This window comes from Schistocerca gregaria, chromosome 9 (genome assembly GCF_023897955.1).
Source record: "Schistocerca gregaria isolate iqSchGreg1 chromosome 9, iqSchGreg1.2, whole genome shotgun sequence".
Classification (NCBI taxonomy): domain Eukaryota; kingdom Metazoa; phylum Arthropoda; class Insecta; order Orthoptera; family Acrididae; genus Schistocerca; species Schistocerca gregaria.
In genome coordinates this window covers 196,802,732-196,824,070 of record NC_064928.1, presented here as the reverse complement: position 1 = coordinate 196,824,070, position 21,339 = coordinate 196,802,732, and the positions used below count along the sequence as shown (strand labels likewise).

The 21,339-nt window shown below is 39.6% G+C and overlaps 1 protein-coding gene across 1 annotated transcript in view; it reads left to right on the top strand.

Annotated features, from left to right (window-relative positions):
- LOC126291989 (serine/threonine-protein kinase PAK mbt-like) overlaps window positions 1-21,339 on the top strand; it is a 97,118-nt gene that overhangs the window by 60,274 nt on the left and 15,505 nt on the right. The window contains exons 5-7 of the mRNA XM_049985762.1: window positions 4,222-4,410; window positions 13,354-13,614; window positions 16,664-16,808. Of these exons, the coding sequence (XP_049841719.1) occupies window positions 4,222-4,410; window positions 13,354-13,614; window positions 16,664-16,808 (595 nt within the window). The remainder of the gene's footprint in view (window positions 1-4,221; window positions 4,411-13,353; window positions 13,615-16,663; window positions 16,809-21,339) is intronic.

Below are 21,339 nucleotides of genomic sequence, written 5' to 3'. Positions count from 1 at the left end.
ACTTTGGTAGAGTCCTTCGTGTGGGCACAACCACCAAAAAATGGACTACCAGTGTCTGACTGTGGTTGAGTGCAGAATTGACTACCCAGGGGTGGAACATGCTCCTGAGTGTAATGTACTCAACTTTTAAGTCTGCTTGGTAACCTGTGCATCCTGTATCCCCCCTCCCATAGCAGTTTCTCTGAGTTTCTCATATTGGAATTGTCCTAACACATCCTTCTTACCCCCCTAGCGTGAGACTATGCTGATTTCTGTTCACACACACCTCCAGCCCTGCGTAGATACAGGAACCATTGGTATAACAGTTGTAAATTGTCGTAGCTGTGTCGCGAAAGTACCAGAGCTCCAAGTGCTAATAGAAAGCACTGATGCTAAAATCCTTATAGGCACTGAAAGCTGGCTAAAACTGGATATTAGCTCAGCCGAAATTTTTGCAAAGAACTTAACAGTGTTCCGAAAGGATAGGCTAAACACGGTTGGCGGTGGCATGTTTGTTGCTGTCAGAAGTAGTTTATCTTGTCGCAAAATTGAAGTAGATACTTCCTGTGAATTAGTATGGATAGAGCTCATTGTTGGCAACCAGAATAAAATAATAATTGGATCCTTTTACCAAACTTGAGTTTGATTTCAAATATGTACCTGACTCATATGATAATAATTGGTGGTGACTTTGATTTACCCTTGATATGTTGGTGAAAATACATGTTTAATTCTGGACGTATGCAGAAAATATCACCCAAAATTGTGCTAAATGCATTCTCTGAAAATTATTTATAGCAGTTAGTTCATGAGCTCACGCGAATAGTAAACGGTTGTTAAAATACACTTGACCTTTTAGCAACAAATAATCCTGAGTTAATAACAAGCATAAAAACCGATTCAGGTATTAGTGAACAGAGAGTTGTTGTAGCAAGAATGAATATTGTAATCCCCAGATCCTCAAAAAATAAGTGAAAAATATACTTATTCAAAAAAGCAGATAAAAATTCACTTGACACCTTCCTGAGAGACAATCTCCACTCATTCCAAATTAATAATGTAAGTGCAGACCAGATGTGGCTTAAATTCAGAGAAATAGTATAGGCAGAAATTGAGAGATTTATACCAAATAAATTAACAAACAACGGAGCTGATTCTTCTTGGTACACAAAAAGGGTTAGAACACTGTTGCAGAAACAACGAAACAAACATGCCAAATTAAATTAGACACAAAATCCCCAAGATTGGCTATATTGTACAGAAGCTTGAAATTTAGCATGGACTTCAGTGCAAGATGCGTATAACAATTTCCACAACGAAACTTTGTCTCGAAACCTGGCATAAAATCGAAAGAGATTCTGGTTGTATGTGAAGTATGTTAGTGGCAAGAAACAATCAATGCCTTCTCTGCGCAATAGCAATGGAGATACTATTGAAGACAGTGCTGCCAAAGCAGTTACTAAACACAGCGTTCTGAACTGCCTTCACAAAAGAAGACGAAGTAAACATTCCAGAATTCAAATTGAGAACAGCTGCCAACATGAGTAACATAGAAGTAAATATCCTCAGAGTAGTGAAGCAACTTAAATCACTTAATAAAAGCAAGTCTTCTGGTCCAGACTGTATACGAATTAGGTTCCTTTTGGAGTATGCTGATGCATTAGCTCCATACTTAACAACCATATACAACCGTTTGCTCGACAAAAGATCCGTACCCAAAGACTGGGAAGTTTCACAGGTCACACCAATATTCAAGAAATGGAGTAGGGGTAATCCACTAAATTTCAGGCCCAAATCATTAATGTCGATATGCAGCAGGATTTTAGAACATATATTGTGTTCGGCCATTATGAATTACCTCAAAGAAAATGGTCTATTGACACACAGTCAACATGGGTTTAGAAAACATTGTTCCTCTGAAACATAACTAGCTCTTTATTCACTTGAAGTGTCGAGTGTTATTGACAAGGTATTTCAGATCGATTCCGTATTTCTGTATTTCCGGAAGGCTTTTGCCACTGTACCACACAAGCAGCTCGTAGTGAAATTGCATGCTTATGGAATATCGTCTCAGTTACATGGCTGGATTTGTGATTTCCTGTCAGAAAGGTCACTGTTTGTAGTAATTGACGGAAAGTCATCGAGTACAACAGAAGTGATTTCTGGCATTCCCCAAGGTAGTGTTATAGGCCGTTTGCTGTTCCTTATCTATATAAATGATTTTGGAGACAATCTGAGCAGCCGTCTTTGGTTGTTTGCAGATGACACTGTCGTTTATCGACTAATAAAGTCATCAGAGGATCAAAACAAACTGCAAAACAATTTAGAAAAGATATCTGAATGGTGCAAATAGTGGCAGTTGACCCTAAATTACGAAAAGTGTGAGGCCATCCATATGAGTGCTAAAAGGAACTCGTTAAACTTCGGTTACACGATAAATCAGTCTAATCTAAAAGCTGTAAATTCAACTAAATACCTAGGTATTACAATTATGAACAGCTTAAATTGGAAGGAACCCATAGAAAATGATGTGGGGAAGGCTAACCAAAGACTTCATTTTACTGGTAGGACGCTTAAAAAATGTAACAGAACTACTAAGGAGACTACCTACACTATGCTTGTCCATCCTCTTTTAGAATACTGCTGTGTGGTGTGGGATCCTTACCAGGTAGGACTGAAGGACTACAACAACAAAGGCAGCTCCCATATTATCGCGAAATACGGGAGAGAGTGTCACAGAAATGATACAGGATTTGGGATGGAAATCATTAAAAGAAAGGCGTTTTTGTTGGCGATGGAATCTTCTCACAAAATTCCAATTACTAGCTTTCTCCCCTGAATGCAAGAACATTTTGTTGATACTGACCTACATAGGGCGGAATGATAACCACAATAAAATAAGGGAAATCAGAACTGGTACGGAAAGATATAGGTGTTCATTCTTTCTGTGTGCTATATGAGATTGGAATAATAGAGAGTTGTGATGGTGATTCGATGAACCCTCTGCCAGGCACTTGAATGTGATTTGCAAAGTATGCATGTAGAGGTAGATTTAGATGCCCCCACCCCATCACTCCATTAATTTACTCTCTCAAGATAACATTTCATAGGTAACTGCAGCCTCAATGAATGTATGGATAAGATTCCATCCTCTTAACTGATTTTTACATTTGATGAAAACTTATAGTTCTGTTGATAAAACTTCAATTTATTGAATGCACCTCCAAAGTTGTTGTTACACTCAGTCTGTCCACCTTCAGTTATTGGTAGGGATATAAATTCTGAACGTGCGTAACAAACATTATTACCGTTGAGGTGATGCCATGGTTAAAGCATTGGACCTTTCTTCTGGAGCAGTGGAGCTTAGCTCCCTATATAGTCATTCTGATATAGACTGTTAGTGGTTTCACTAACTTGATGTCAGGTTGTTGCTTTGAAAAGGATACTGAGGTTTTCTTTCATTATCTTTGTTCTATCTGAATTTGTGCTTCATCTTTAATGCCCTCAGGACTCAATGTTAAACAATATATTTCTGTGGAAAGTCCCATGTTCTATTCCTTGTACCACCTGAGATTTTTTTCAGGTAGAGAGGTGTGAAGCATGGCCTACTGAGCCTCTTAAGACCAGATGAGGAGCTGCAAAAGTAGCAGCATTTCCAGGATTCATCTACTGGCAACAAATGCTGGAGGGTTTGGTGACATGCTGATCACCTGTTCCACTATTGAAGATTGCTACTTGTACTACCTTTTAGGCAGCAGATGTCCACTTGTGATAGGCCTAATGCCTAATCCCTGAGTAGTGTTCATGTTTACCTTAAGTTTCCCTTTTTTATTTTATTAAACGTTTTAGATCATTTCCTTTCTTCATTATGTCTTACTTTTTATATAGGCAGCATATTTAATTACTATGCAATATTGTATCTAATATCTGATTCAAGAAAAATGTGGAAGTTTGTAAATGACACAATGATCTTGCCTTTGCCTGTATCAATTTTATTTATAATAATTGAGCTGTTGACATAGTCATTATTTGAAATCTAACCAAAAATGGTATAAACCACTCTCCACATTGTTGCAAAGGAAAGAGAGTTACCTTTCTTCGCAGTTATGGGTGCAAATTTGTATCTCCATGATTTTTAAAATTATTATAATCTTTAATACTGTTATTACTATTTATTGCTTGCTATTTAGCATAATTTGGTGTAACAAGCTAATGTCAGGTGTTATTCTCATTTTGTCACAGTTCAGAGCTGCTCTTCAAATGGTGGTTAGCCCAGGTGATCCACGTGAAAACCTGGAGCAGTTCACCAAAATTGGTGAAGGCTCTACAGGAACTGTGTGCATTGCTGTGGAGAAGTCGACAGGGCGCCAGGTTGCTGTCAAAAAGATGGATCTCCGGAAACAGCAGCGGCGGGAACTTCTATTCAATGAGGCAAGTTTTTGTATTTTTGTTTGTTGGATGGTATTGATATTTGTCATCATCATCATCAGCAGCAGCAGATGTTTCACATCCACAATTGAATAAAGGCCTGCTCCATGCATTGCATTCCTCAGCCATACACAGTTATGTTACTCCTGCATGCCCCCTACCCAACTTCCATCATTTCATTGCTTTGGTCTTATCTTTTGCAATCCAGCAGAAAGCTTCCTTGATCCATTGACCACCCATTTGGCTGGCTAGTACATTTAACTTGTATTTGAGAAGACAACAATTTAAATTTCCTTCAGGCCATCCGGATTTGTGTTTTTCCTTGATTTCCCTAAATTGCTTTAATCAGCTGGTGGAATGCTTCATTTAAAAAGAACATGGCCAATGTCCTTCCTCATCTGAACTTGTGTTTCAAAGCCTTTAATGACTGTGTGATTGGAGGGACATTAAATCCTTACTTTCCTTTCTTCCTACTTGGATGTAAATTTTGCAACAGTTACAACTATAAGGTCTTTTCAAAAAAATTCCAGAACTTTGTCCACAAAATGTTTTTACATTTACCTTTTATGTATTGTGCATGGTCTCCTTCAAGATACTCTCCTCCACTATTGATAAACTATTCCCAATGCCCTTTCCATTTCTGGAAACAGTCTTGGTACGCTTCTTGCTGGATTGCATGAAGTGCTGTCTACAAATTTTCTTTTACCTCATTTGTTGTTGCAAATCTTTGTCCTTTCAATGGGATTTTCAACTTTGGAAACAAAAAAAGGGGGGGGCAGGTCTGTAGAGTACAGAGAATGAGATAGTGCAGTAATCTCATTTTTTGTGCAGTAGACATGCTCCAACAGGGATGAATGCATGGGTGAGTTATTGTGATGCAAGAGCCATGAATTGCTTTGACACATTTCTGTCTCTTTCCTTCTCACATTTTCTCACAGGCATTGCAACACGTCCTGATAACAGTTTGTCCCTGTGGCACGAATTCATGATGAACTGATCCTTCAAAGTTAAAGAAAACTATCAGCTTTGATATTTGACCTTGGTCTCAACATCGTAACCATAGACACACATCTGATTACCAGTTATGGTTCTCTAAAGGAACATCTCATTCTAATTTGTGGGATCCAAAAGCTCTTCACTTATTGTGAGGCAAAGATCTTTCTGGTCTTGACTCATGAGGTGTGGGACAATCTTAGGGACAAGATGATGCATTCCAAGACGCGGTGTCACGATTTCATGACATGATCCAACTGAATTCTTCTGCAATGTCTCAGACAGTCTGTCTTCCATTGGCACTCACAATTTTGTTGTCATTCCTGGCATGAGCGTTGTATGTAGACGTCAAAGGGCATGCTGAACGAGTGTCATCTTTAACTTCTGCCGAGCCATTTTTAAATCATGTGAACAATTTGTAACACTGAGTACAGCTTAAAAACTCATCACTCTAGGTTTGCTGCATCACTTGATGTATCTCTGTAAAGGTTTTCTTGAGTTTCATGCAAAATTTAATGCAGTTGCATTGCTCGTCTAATTCTGCCACCTTGAAATTCTCAAACTGTGTTACACAATGTTCTACTTGATACAGCACTGAACAATAAGTAATAACAGACATGCAAAGATGAAACTTCCTTTAGTTACATATTAAACACAGGCTTCTTCAGGGATGCCATTCACATTTTGTTCCAACATACCATTGGCACAAGATTACAAATGTCCCAGAATTTTTTGAATAGACCTAACATTTGTACCACTGTAGTTTGTACCCTCTGGTCCATTTATTTGTTTTCTTGCCATTACTATTAATTTGTCATGGATCTCTCAATTTACAATACCATTATTGCAATATTGAGACAGAAATAACTGTAGTCTCATGCTTCTTATATTGGTATATTATGTTTTACAACATGAATCAGTGAAATGGGAGACTTGATTTGATCTGATTTTATCAGGGAACCAAAAACAACATTGGTCAAGCCTGTTGCTGCCTGCAACGAAACAGAGTTTATTGTGTGGTAGTGTTCCCTGTGCCTCTAGTAAAGCCAATCAGTGCCCTTGAAGAGTGCAAGGAGATCCTTTACCAGTGCTTTGCTACATACAATTTCTTCAGGTCTGGTTGATCTGAATATTTTGTCTTTTAATCTCCAATGCCTTGATTTCAAAGACCAAATGTGATACAGTTTCATTGCCCACACCACTCATCCTACTTTTGAGGTCTTCTATTATCTCCATTGTATGTAGGTGTTTTTTGAAATTCCCCAACTGAAGCAAACGTAATTTCTCTCAAACTGCTTTGTGCACCTGAATGACTTAATGACACCAAATGTGATATCTATCTTAATGGCCAGATACTAGTTGGTGAATTCAGTGATTGGATCATTATCACGCGAAGCTAACTTGGTGATATATTCGGTAACAGGTTTAAAATTTTCACGATTGATATACCCCAACTCTGCCACTAATCTCTGAGTGACTAGGGATCCACAATAGGTTTACCCTATTGCTTTTCCCTAGCTCCACAAGGATTTTGTGGCATTTTGCCACAATCTTTGATCTTGTTGCAGAGGCTGCCAGTGTTTTCAGGGCTGCTTGACTGTCTGAATAAATGAAAATGCTACAACCTCTGTAGCATCTCCACAAATTCTCCTCCACGTACACCCCGATAGCAGATATTTCTGCTTGAAACACAATGGCCATCTTCCCTAGAGAGATTGCACCCTTTAGCCTTGGCTGCACTCCGTATACCCCGGCCCCAGCACCTTGGTCTGTTTTCAAACTGTCAGTGAACCAGACATGATTTTCAAAAATAAAGAACAAATAATTGTTCATCACTGTTTATCTTTTTAAGAAGTCCGTAATCATCATCGTAATTACATTAAATGTTTATATATGTTGAGGTTTATACATTCTCATGTAGATATATGGTAGTGGATTTCTGTGCCTTGAAACTTCAACTTGGGAATGGGTCACTTCATATGATGCAAGATTGGTTGGTACATTTATCTCACCATAACCAGTTTTATTACAGATGCAGTAGTACAACTACTGCGAGGACCAACCATTTCATAGTCAGTTTTATTTACAACACTCAAATCATTGAATACTATTTGTCATATTAAAATTGTTATTTCTTAGGTAACCTGTAAGACATTACCAGGGACAGATGTGGATTCTGACCACAACTTATTGGTTATGAACTGCAGATTGAAACTGAAGAAACTGCAAAAAGGAAGGAATTTAATGAGATGGGACCTGAATAAACTGAAAGAACCAGAGGTCGTTGAGAGTTTCGGAGAGAGCATTAGGGAATGATTGACAGTAACAGGGGAAAGAAATACAGAAGAAGAAGAAGAAGAATGAGTAGCTTTGAGAGACGAAATAGTGACGGCAGCAGACGATCAAGTAAGGATCAAGTAGGTAAAAAGATGAGGGCTAGTAGAAATCTTTGGGTAACAGAAGAGATATTGAATTTAAATAATTAATGGAAAATCTTATATAAAGATGTGAAACAAATACTAACAAGAGATAGAGGGGCTGGCCAGTACTTACCTCAGCTCAGTACAGCCGATAGATACACAAAAAACAACCGAAAATTTAAGTTCCTAACTTTGGGAATAAATGTTCCTTCATCAGGGAGGAGAGAGGGGAAAGAAAGGGAAGAAAGGAAAGTGGATTTACTCACAACCCAGGTTATGAAGCAACAGGGAAAGGAAAACAGGGAGGGTAGCAAGGATGGAGGCATGGTTGTCAGAGGGAAGCCAAAGATATTCTACTGTAGGGACTGTGCCAGCTTCAAACCAAAGAGGATGCATACAGAAGTAAAGAGGTATATAGTATAAAGATGTAGTATGAAAAGATGCATGAATGGCTAAAGAGGAAAGGGAAAGAGGAGAAGACTGAAGAGTAAATGGGAGAGAGGTTGGTTAACGTAGGTTCAGTCCAGGGGGATGGCGGGACGAAAGGATGTGTTGGAGTGCAAGTTCCCATCTCCGCAGTTCAGAGGGACTGGTCTACATCTACATGACTACTCTGCAATTCACATTTAAGTGCTTGGCAGAGGGTTCATCGAACCACAATCATACTATCTCTCTACTATTCCACTCCCGAACAGCGAGCGGGAAAAACGAACACCTAAACCTTTCTGTTCGAGCTCTGATTTCTCTTATTTTATTTTGATGATCATTCCTACCTATGTAGGTTGGGCTCAACAAAATATTTTCGCATTCGGAAGAGAAAGTTGGTGACTGAAATTTCGTAAAAAGCTCTCGCCGCGACGAAAAACGTCTATGCTGTAATGACTTCCATCCCAACTCGTGTATCATATCTGTCACACTCTCTCCCCTATAACGCGATAATACAAAACGAGCTGCCCTTCTTTGCACCCTCTCGATGTCCTCCGTCAATCCCACCTGGTAAGGATCCCACACCGCGCAGCAATATTCTAACAGAGGACGAACGAGTGTAGTGTAAGCTGTCTCTTTAGTGGACTTGTTGCATCTTCTAAGTGTCCTGCCAATGAAACGCAACCTTTGGCTCGCCTTCCCGACAATATTATCTATGTGGTCCTTCCAACTGAAGTTGTTCGTAATTTTAACACCCAGGTACTTAGTTGAATTGACAGCCTTGAGAATTGTACTATTTATCGAGTAATCGAATTCCAACGGATTTCTTTTGGAACTCATGTGGATCATCTCACACTTTTCGTTATTTAGCGTCAACTGCCACCTGACACACCATACAGCAATCTTTTCTAAATCGCTTTGCAGCTGATACTGGTCTTCGGATGACCTTACTAGACGGTAAATTACAGCATCATCTGCGAACAACCTAAGAGAACTGCTCAGATTGTCACCCAGGTCATTTATATAGATTAGGAACAGTAGAGGTCCCAGGACGCTTCCCTGGGGAACACCTGATATCACTTCAGTTTTACACGATGATTTGCCGTCTATTACTACGAACTGCGACCTTCCTGACAGGAAATCACGAATCCTGTCGCACAACTGAGACGATACCCCATAGCTCCGCAGCTTGATTAGAAGTCGCTTGTGAGGAACGGTGTCAAAAGCTTTCCGGAAATCTAGAAATACGGAATCAACTTGAGATCCCCTGTCGATAGCGGCCATTACTTCGTGCGAATAAAGAGCTAGCTGCGTTGCACAAGAGCGATGTTTTCTGAAGCCATGCTGATTACGTGTCAATAGATCGTTCCCTTCGAGGTGATTCATAATGTTTGAATACAGTATATGCTCCAAAACCCTACTGCAAACCGACGTCAATGACATAGGTCTGTAGTTAAATGGATTACTCCTACTACCCTTCTTGAACACTGGTGCGACCTGCGCAATTTTCCAATCTGTAGGTACAGATCTATCGGTGAGCGAGCGGTTGAATATGAGTGCTAAGTAGGGAGCTATAGTATCAGCGTAATCTGAAAGGAACCTAATCGGTATACAATCTGGACCTGAAGACTTGCCCGTATCAAGCGATTTGAGTTGCTTCGCAACCCCTAAGGTATCTACTTCTAAGAAACTCATGCTAGCAGATGTTCGTGTTTCAAATTCTGGAATATTCCATTCGTCTTCCCTGGTGAAGGAATTTCGGAAAACTGCGTTCAATAACTCCGCTTTAGCGGCACAGTCGTCGATAACAGTACCATCGGCACTGCGCAGCGAAGGTATTGACTGCGTCTTGCCGCTTGTGTACTTTACATACGACCAGAATTTCTTCGGATTTTCTACCAAATTTCGAGACAATGTTTCGTTGTGGAACCTATTAAAGGCATCTCGCATCGAAGTACGTGCCAAATTTCGCGCGTCTGTAAATTTTAGCCCATCTTCAGGATTTCGCGTTCTTCTGAACTTCGCATGCTTTTTCCGTTGCCTCTGCAACAGCGTTCGGACCTTTTTTGTGTACCACGGGGGATCCGTTCCATCTCTTACCAATTTATGAGGTATGAATATCTCAATTGCTGTTGCTACTATATCTTTGAATTTGAGCCACATCTCGTCTACATTCGCATAGTCAGTTCGGAAGGAATGGAAATTGTCTTTTAGGAAGGCTTCTAGTGGCACTTTATCCGCTTTTTTAAATAAAATTATTTTGCGTTTGTTTCTGATGGATTTGGAAGAAATGGTATTGAGCCTAGCTACAATGACCTTGTGATCACTAATCCCTGTATCAGTCATGATGCTCTCTATCAGCTCTGGATTGTTTGTGGCCAAGAGGTCAAGTGTGTTTTCGCAACCATTTACAATTCGCGTGGGTTCGTGGACTAACTGCTCTAAATAATTTTCGGAGAATGCATTTAGGACAATCTCGGAAGACGTTTTCTGCCTACCACCGGTTTTGAACAAGTATTTTTGCCAGCATACCGAGGGTAGGTTGAAGTCCCCACCAACTATAACCGTATGAGTGGGGTATTTGTGGGGTGTTGGGTGGGAGAATCCAAATGGCACATACGGTGTAGCAGGTTCCTAGGTCCCTAGAATTATGCTGGAGGGCATGCTCCGCTACTGGGTATTGGACATCTCCTAGGCGGACAGTTCGTCTGTTTAGAGATATTGAATTTAATTGATGAAAGGAGAAAATATAAAAATGCAATAAATGAAGCAGGCAAAAAGGAATACAAATGTCTCAAAAATGAAATTGATAGGAAGTGAAAAAGAGAATCACCTGTATGAATATCAAGAACTCAGATGGAAAATGAGTTATAGGCAAAGAAGGGAAAGCAGAAAGGTGGGAGGAGTATATAGAGGGTCTATACAAGGGTGATGTACTTGAGGAAAATATTATGGATATGAAAGAGGACATAGATGAAGATGAAGTGGGAGTTACGATAGTGCGTGAAGAATTTTACAGAGCACTGAAAGACTGAAGTCGAAACAAGGCCCTGGGAGTAGACAATGTTCCATTTGAACTACTGATAGCATTGGGAGAGCCAGCCCTGACAGAACTCTACCATCTCGTGAGCAAGATGTATGAGACAGGTGAAATAGTCTCAGACTTCAAGAAGAATCTAATAATTCCAATCCCAATGAAAGCACGCGTTGACAGGTGTGAAAATGACGGAACTGTCAGGATAATAAGTCGAGGCTGCAAAATACAAACACGAATTCTTTACAGATGAGTGGAAAAAACTAGTGAAAGCCAACCTTGGAAAAGATGAATTCAGATTCTGTAGAAATGTTGGAACATGTGAGGCAATACTGAGTCTGCGACTTATCTTAGAAGATAGATTAGACTTAGAGAAAGCTTTTGACAGTGTTTGACTGGAATACTCTCTTTCTGATTCTGAAGGTGGCAGGGGTAAAATACAGGGAGTGAAAGGCTATTTACAATTTGTACAGAAACCAGAAGGTAGTTATAAGACTCGAGGGGCATGAAAGGGAAGCAGTGGTTGGGAAGGGAATGAGACAGGGTTGTAGCCCACCTCCGATGTTATTTAATTTGTATATTGAGCAAGCAGCAAAGGAAACAAAAGGAAAATTTGGAGTAGGAATTAAAATCTGTGGAGAAGAAATAAAAACTCAAGGTTAGCCGATGACATTGTAACCCTGTGAGAGACAGCAAAGGACCCGGAAGAGCAGTTGAATAGAATGGACACGTGAAAGAAGGATATAAGAGGAACATCAACAAAAGCAAAACGAAGATAATGAAATGTAGTCTAATTAAATCAGGTGATACTAAGGAAATTAGATTAGGAAATGACACACTTAAAGTAGTAGATGAGTTTTGCTATTTGGGAAGCAAAATAACTGGTGATGGTCGAAGTAGAGAGGATATAAAATGTAGACTGGCAATGGCAAGGAAAGCATTTCTGTACAAGAGAAATTTGTTAACATCGAGTATAGATTTAAATGTCAAGAAGTCTGTTCTGAAAGTATTTGTATGGAGTGTAGCCATGCATGGAAGTGAAACATGGACAATAAATAGTTTAGACAAGAACAGAATAGAAGCTTTCGAAATGCTGTGCTACAGAAGATTAGATGGGTAGATCACGTAACTAATGAGAATGTAGTGAATAGAATTGAAGAGAAGAGGAATTTGTGACACAACTTGACTAGAAGAAGGGATTGGTACATAGGACATGTTCTGAGGCATCAGGGGATCACCAATTTAGTATTGGAGGGTAGTGTGGAGGGTAAAAATGGTAGAGGGAGACCAAGAGATGAATACACCAAGCAGATTCAGAAGGTTGTAGGTGGCAGTAGGTACACCACAACAGTGGGTAGACCACAACAACAGATAACTATGATGTAAAAAAAGGTACTGTATGTGTGAAGCCCTGGTGCAGTGTGAAAGAGGTCTTAATGGCGCTAATCAAGTCAGGTTTAATAAATAAATAACATAAGACTCCAAACAAACTGTAGAGCCATTTCTGACATGTTTGGTCTGAACTAGAATACAAACAGATCTCGTCCCAACATGGCAATGCATGTCTCACACAAGTCTCAGAACCCAGGGACAAATCACCAAATTGGGTTGGACACTATCGCCTCAACCACATTATAGGATAGACCTGGTGCCCGCAGACTTCCATCTGTTTGGGCCATGTAAGTATTCTCTTCAAGGGATGTTTATTGAACATGATGAGAGCAATAATAACAGCAGTGAAAACATGCTACAGGCATACGATGAGACCTCTCACCAACAGGAAATAAACAATGCTGTGGCAAAAAGCCATAAAATAAGATAGACTGTGTAAAAAAAAAGAAAAAAAAGTAGTTCATGCTGAAGAAATGATGATGTGAAAATGTCACCAAACTGTAACTCTCGAGAATTAATGTGTTCTGAGAATTAAATTGTGGGTCATTATTTATCGAAAAACCATCTTTCCATTTGTGTGACTGAATTAGTGTTGACCTTCAAACAGTTTAAAACAGTGTTGTGACAGAATTTACATTTCTAGCAGGCCTTTTGAAGTAAAGCATTACTCCTTTATCCCAGGTGGTGATAATGCGTGACTACCACCACCCCAACATCGTGGAGATGTACGACAGCTTCCTGGTGCAGGACGAATTGTGGGTGGTGATGGAGTTCCTGGAGGGGGGCGCCTTGACTGACATCGTGACGCACGAACGCATGGACGAGCAGCAGATCGCGACGGTGTGCCGGCAGTGCCTGCGCGCCCTCTCCTATCTGCACTCACAGGGTGTCATCCACCGTGACATCAAGTCCGACTCCATTCTGCTGGCTGCTGATGGGAGGGTGAGTGGAATCTGCACTGCAAACGCCTGGGTGTTTGCCGTATCCTCCTGTTGTATGGCTGTAGCATGGGACATATTTCTGTGCCTAATGTTCTCCACCTGATGCTGGAGACATCATCAGAGAACATAAGGGCTCAGACAAATTCATCCAGTTGAACTGTTTATACATTTACACACAATGACATCTTCAGACCACTTTCTAAGATTGCCGATTTATGCCAACATGTATAGCTTGTAGAATAGAAGAGTTGGCACTACTTTTTATTTAGCACTAACGGCCACTAATTGTACTACTTCAGTCCACTTTTTGAAGTTGGTTTTTGTATTTTTGAATTTTTATTGTTGGTATTATCATCATAGCATGGTAATTAAAGCGGATGGAAGACAGCTTGACTAAAGTGCACTTATGGTGTATCAGACTCTTCCACTATGTGCTTCTGTTGGCAGTTTGTTTTTGTTAGTCACAGCCAGTCAGGAAATTAATATACAGTAACTGATGAGAATCTAATGATTTCTTTTGGCGCAACATTTAAATTGACTTTTTACAATATTGAGACCAGAATGTAAAGTAGATGTGTTAACAAATTGACGTGTAGTGTAGCCCGAGCCATAAGGTTATGTTGCAATATGACAGTTTTGTTTTGAGGAGGTGAAATCAGTTAACTTCATAATGAAAATACAATTGTCGTTGTAGATTGACATGGAGTGCAGCCTGAGATATACTTTCATCATTGCAATAATCTACTTGTACACCATATTTCCAATCTTGCTAAAAATTTTTATGATGTGGTTTAATTATAACCTAATGTAACCAAATACCCGTATTTATGAACTGTACAGAATTACTAACCAGCATTTTCATTGGCTACTGACAACTGACTTGTCATGGTCACTTCCCATTATTCATTGCGCCAATGGTTACCAACAGTAGAATGCAATGGAGAAACTGTGGTACACTTTAAGTGCCCTTGTATTGCTTATCTTCACACGAAGTACTCTTGAGTGTTTTCTGTCACATTGCCAGCCAGCCATGACAAAACTATTCCAGCTGATGTGCAAAATGTATGATACGGGCAAAATACCTTCATGTGTAAAAAAAAAAAAAAAAAAAGAGAGAGAGAGAGAGAGAGGGAGAGAGAGAGAGAGAGAGAATGAAATAAATTCCAAAGAAGGCAGTTGTTGATTGGTGTTAATACTACCAAATTACCAGTTTAATAAGTCATTGTGCTAATTATTTACAGAATAATGAAGAGTGTTGTAGAAGCTGACCTAGGGAAAGATCAGTTGGGTACTGGAGAAATGTGATAACACATCAAACAGTACCGATCCAGTAACTCATCACAGAAGACAGGTTGAAGAAATGCAGACCTGCATGAAAGCTTTTTAACAATGTTAACTGCATGCACTCATTGAAATTCTGAGGGTAGCAGGGATAAAATACAGGCAGTGAAATTTTATTTACAACTTGTACAGAAACTAGAGATGGGCAAACTCATTCATCTTTGGTGGTTCATTCTTTTTGGGATCCACTGACTTTTACTTCCCTTTTTACCTAATAACCACAATACAGTACTGCATAACTATATAAAAGTTTAATATATTTTGATATTTCCAGTAATTAAAATTACATTGTTCTTATTAAAAATTGTAATTCAGTATTTTTCCATTAATATTTACATTAGTTATTGCATATGAAATTAGTATTCATTAGATATTGTGAGAGAGCAGAATGGGGCACTCCACAGAATTCGAACATGGTCAGGTGATCAGGTGTCGCTTGTCATATGTCTGTATGTGAGATTTTCACACTCCTAAACATCCATAGGTCCACTGTTTCCAATGTGATAGTGAAGTGGAAATGTGAAGGGACACGTAAGGCACAAAAGTGTACAGGCCGACCTTGTCTGTTGATTGACAGAGACCGCAACCAGTTGAAGAGGTTTGTAATGTGTAATAGACAGACATCTATATATATTACAGTTGATGCCTGAAAAAGTACATACTGTCTGCCTGTGTGCTGTCTTGTGTATATCACTAGCCAGCTAAGCATAACTTTTTGTTCTCTATGGACTGGTGGTTCCAAATTTACAAAATTCATCTCCAGACATCTCACATATGTGTTTCTGTTGAAAGCACTTGCTATATAGTTGTACAGGTGTATTGCCTTAGTATAGAAAGAAATTAACAGATTGAAATCAATGTTGTTACCAAACTCAGAGAGAGTGCAAATTACACGAGATGATCATTTCAAATCTCTTGTTTTCAGCATATTTCACCAGTGTATAATAGAGTAAAAGTTTGGAGCATATATTAGTATGTAGCTCAATATACAGAGAACATTTCTCTGTAACCTTTTAGTAGATAAATGCCCGAGTTTCAACAAAGAATTTGATGAGGACAGTGTTATGATTTGGACAGTGAAATCGTATATTCAGGTTTAAATGAAAATTGTAATAACTGCAAATGATGTTGATACAGTACCAGACAAATAATGTAAACTTTTCATTCTACTTCTTTAGTGAAAAAGTTATGTTTCATTATAAATTTGATGCATTTGCTATATAAAAAACTAATTATTTTAAAAATTATATTGTACGAGACCTATGAGTCACAATTTACATTTATAAACAGCCTCTTGCAAAGAAAAGATTGATGATTGTCAGTGTTGTCTATAATTTACATGTTGTTGAAACAGATGTGTGATACTATTTAACGCTCTCTTTGCCACTGACTGCAGAACTTGACTGATCATCCATTAAGGTGTAATGGTGGAATAATCCATTGCAGCAATATGCAACAGTTATTACAATATTAACAACAGTCGCACTTATATACTTTAGAGATACCACTGGAGTTCATAAACATGATACCAACTTTATGAGAAGGGAATAAAGCCAGAAAGTAATTGTTACAGGGTTGCAGTTAGAACTTTTGTTTTGCCTTATAAATGGAACAGTTTGACAGCTGTGAAAAACTGCATAAATTGAATGGTGACATCAAATTTTGTGAGAAATGATACATGTTATTTGGCACATGTGTACTTTTTTCAGGTAAAGCTGTCAGACTTTGGTTTCTGTGCCCAAGTTTCACAAGAACTTCCAAAACGAAAATCACTTGTTGGAACACCATATTGGATGTCACCAGAAGTTATCTCTAGGCTTCCATATGGGCCAGAAGTTGACATATGGTCACTCGGTAAGTTATTTTACTGTTATAGTATTCCTTCCAGTTTTAATCTTTGTTTGCAGCTCATCTGCTTATTTGCACTACACACACTTGCAAACCAGCTTTGTCAGAATGAGCACTGAAAGAGAAAGCAGTTCTGTTCCCAGTACAGTTTGCTGATCACAGTAGTTCAAAAACACGGTTTGCGATTGCCGGCGATGGTATCTGTGGCCTTAATAAGACAGTTACAAGTATGAGGATGAAAAGTCGTAGTGGAATGCAAATAATGGAAGGAGTACAGATAAAAACTCTCAGTAGTTGACCTGTTGAGGAGTTGGTAGTCACATAAACAAAACTGAAAATGTTGCTAACTTTCCAGGTAATGTTGCTGTAGAAAAATTTACTGTTATAGTAACTTTGAGGAGGGGACTGATTTAAGTGGTTTAAGTGGTAGGGACCAGCCGACCATACTCTTTCTGGTTGCTGTGTTACCAATTTCAAAGATAAGCAGAACATTGTAAAGTATGGCTAGCTGTATGCCAACAAAACTGCCTCCCCCCTCCCATCCATGGCTTTGGAGTCCGTCAGTCACAAAATTATTTTATTCGAGTTATGAATCATACAAAAACCTCGCATGTGTGTGTGTTTCCGTTTCTGTTTTAAACAATGGAAACTCCAGGTTGGAAAAGGTACTCACTATAAATATACATGTTGAATTGTAGACGGGCACAATGAAAAGGCAGTTACACATTTAGCTTTTGGCCAATGCCTTTTTCAGAAAAGAAAAGACACACACATTCATCCACACAAGCAAACATAACTCTCAGACACATGACCGTCATCTGTGGCAGCTCAAACTGGACTGCAACTGTCACGTTGAATGGAAGCAGCAATCTGGACATGGTGGGGAAGAGAGAGCAGGTTATGGATGGGAGAGAGAAGAGCATTGTCCAGTGTAGGATTGCAGGAACTAGATGGAGGCATGACAAACCTACCAGGCACAGCAAATGGATGCTGTGGGGCAGGGAGGTGAGGACAGGTGGGGATGGGAAATGGAAAAGGAGTGGAGCTGGGATGGATAGAAATGGGCGGGTGCGTTGGCAGAGGGTGGCACGCACGCTCCCGTGCGCCATCTCACACACACACACACACACACACACACACACACACACACACACACACGGCTCTGGGGCGGAGAATAGGGAGGTTATAGGAAGGGGGGGGGGGGGCAGAAACTGTTGGGTGGAGGATATGGGGACAGTAGATCACTGTAGGTTGAGAATGGGAATATTTTGGGAGCAGAGAATGTGTTGTGAAGATAACTCCCATGTGCACAATTCAGAAAAGTTGGTAGTTGAGGGGTGGATCCAGATGGCCTGGTTTGTGAAGCAACCATTTAAATCAAGCTTTTTATATTCAGCTTCATGTTGTACCACAGTATGGTCTGCTGTGCTCTTATCCACAATTTGTTGGTGACCATTCGTCCTGGCAGGGTAGCTCGTCAGAGGCTGGCCCATCTGTGAAATCAGCCATGTCATATACCAGCTCTGCTGCAATTTGTCACACAGCTTTTTATATTGTTACAACTATCTGCCAGCTGCCAACCAGGATGAACGGCCACCACCAAACTGTGGCCCAGAGCAAAATAGACCCGTATGTGGCACAACATGCAGCTGATTTGAATGGATGCTTCCTTTTTCAACCCCCCCCCCCCCCCCCTTCCTCATTTACCGCCACTCTACCTCTGTGCCTCACAGCCTCCCTTTGCTGCACGTGGCAGTTTTGTCATGCCTCTATCCAGTTCCTGCAGGCTAAAGCAGACAGTGCTCTTCTCTTCCCCCACCTGTGCCCTACATCCCTTTCCCTTCTCTACCTTGTCAAGATTGCTGCTTTCTTTCAATGTGATAGTTGCTCCAGTCCTGCTACCAGAGGTGGTGGTCATGTATGTGTGAGACATGCTTGCTCATGTGTCTGTCTTTTCTGTTTTGAAGATGGCTTTGGCCAAAAGCTAAACGTGTGACAGTATTTCCATTGTTCCTGCCTGCAACCGAATGTGTCATCCTTATGGTGAATAGCAGTCTATTCTTTTCCTTATATTAACAATATTATGAGAAGCAAAGTTGCTACTCACCGTATAGCGGAGATGCTGAGTCGCAGATAGGCACACCCAAAAGACTCTCAGAATGATATCTTTTGGCCATTAAGACCTTCGTCAACAACACACACACACACACACACACACACACACACACACACACTTCAGTCTCAGGCAGTATGTTTTCAGTTGCCTAAGACTGCAGTTGCATGTGTGAGTTGTGTTTGCATGAGTGTGTGCGTATGTGTGTCTATTGTTGACAAAAGTCTTAATGGCCGAAAGCTATAATCGTGAGAGTCTTTTTGTTGTGCCTATCTGTGACTCAGCATCTCCGCTATATGGTGAGTAGCAACTTTCCTTCTCATAATATTGTTATATTACAGTCTGGATTTTCCATTGTTTGACATTTCATTATATTGTTGTTTCTGTTTTGGCTAGCCTTGATAAATGACACTGTCTGAAAACAGAACAATGTTTTCAGTTCTTTTTATTACTCATCAACCACTCAACACATCAAATCAGCCATAAATTGCTGCCTATTCCACTTTACAGGGTGGGCAAGCATCAATTCCCTAAAGTGGTATAAAAAAGAAGCACACCTTTGAAAATAAAAGATTTTTGATTTCTGTTAACTACAAAACATTTTGAGTTGATTGACATAGTTGCCAATAGCTGAATGCGTAGCATAAAAGTCTAGTAAACGCTAAATTGTCAATTCAAATCTCGGTGGTAACTGCATTTTTCTTTAAATTCTGTGTTTATTAATAAATGAAAATGGTAATTAAGAAGTATTGAATCGTAATTTTTTAAATAAAAATAACGTCTATCTTTTTTAAATTATGAATCATGTGAAATATCCAAATTTGATTGACGTGCAAAATGCCTTGTTGAGAAATGAAAAAGTTATGTATTTATAACACAGTTACTGACCTTAAAGGACTGCATACAGCATATCAGTAAGACCGTTCAATCTCTAGAAATATGAAAATATTATATTTTCTATTTGGTGTTTCCCATTTTTATACCAAATTCTGATACTCACTTTTCTTGTGATTAATAATAAAAATATATCATTTTTATTAAAAAAATGATGATCCAATATTTGTTTGTCAATATCTCTATTTATTAATAAATATGGAATTGAAATAAAAGTAAAGAATAAAGTTACTGCCAACAAGACATGAACTGCCGGCTTCACATTTTTTAAATTTTATCTGCGTACTCAGGTCCTGATAACTGTGTTATTTAACTCAAGTGTTTTGTAGTTAAAACTGGTCAGAAATCTCTAAAGGCAATTTCCTGTGTGGGAAGTAGTAGTGTTAAGAAATTGTAAATGGAAACTTTGGTGACAATGAATGACTGAGTCCTGTCTAGAGGTGTACTCTGATAGCCTAACAGTTACAGCAACTTCTCCTGATGATCTGGAGATCCAGGTTTGAGTCACCCTTCTACCTCAAATTTTCAGCTGTCAGTACATATAGATTATGTCATACTGGCCGTGGCAGACAGTTCGGAGCTACTCGTACAGGTGAACCCCCATGTGCCCCTCTTCCTCTTCCCCTTACTTTTTATTTATTTTTGATTACTTTACTGAATTGTCATTGCACATCGTCTCACTGTACCACTGGTTTGTAACACACGCTGCAGAACATTAGTGAAACTTTGTGAAACACCTTATAGTGTGGGGGTAGATAGAGTGGGGGATCATATGCTCAATTATCAGTTTGCAGACCTATGTCAGAGGGAGCTGCATGAACACAATCCCGGTTGTACCATCTACATCTATGTCTACATAGGTACTCCACAAAGCACCGTACGATGTGTGATGGAGGGTGTCCTGTACCACTACTTGTCATTCCCTTTCCTGTGCCTTATCTTCATGGTCCCTATGTGCATTGTATGTGGGCGGCGGTAGAATCGTTCGGCAGCAGCTTCAAATGGCAGTTCTCTAAATTTTCTCAATAATTTTTCTGGAAAAGAATTTTGCCTACCCTCCAGGGATTCCCTTATGAGTTCCCAAAGCATCTTAGTAACACTTATGTGTTGTTTGAACCTACTGATAACAAATCTACCAGCCCCCCTCTGAATTGCTTCGATGCCTTCCTTCAGTCTGACCTGGTACGGGTCCCAAACACTCAGGCAGTACTCGAGAATAGGTCGCACCAGTGTCCTATATGCGGTCTCCTGGTGAACCACTCTTTCCTAAAATTCTCCCAATAAAACAGAGTCAACAGTTTGCCCCCCCCCCCCCCCCACCACAATTCTCGCAGTTCCACCTCATATTGCTTTGCAGATATTTAAATTATTTGATTGTGTTAAACAGGACACTAGTAGTACTGTATCCAAACATTACAGGTTTGATCTTCCTACTCGTCCACGTAACTTGCATTTTTTCACATATAGGGCTTTCTGCCATTCCTCACACTAACTGGAAATTTTATTTAAGTCGTCTTGTATCAGTCATTC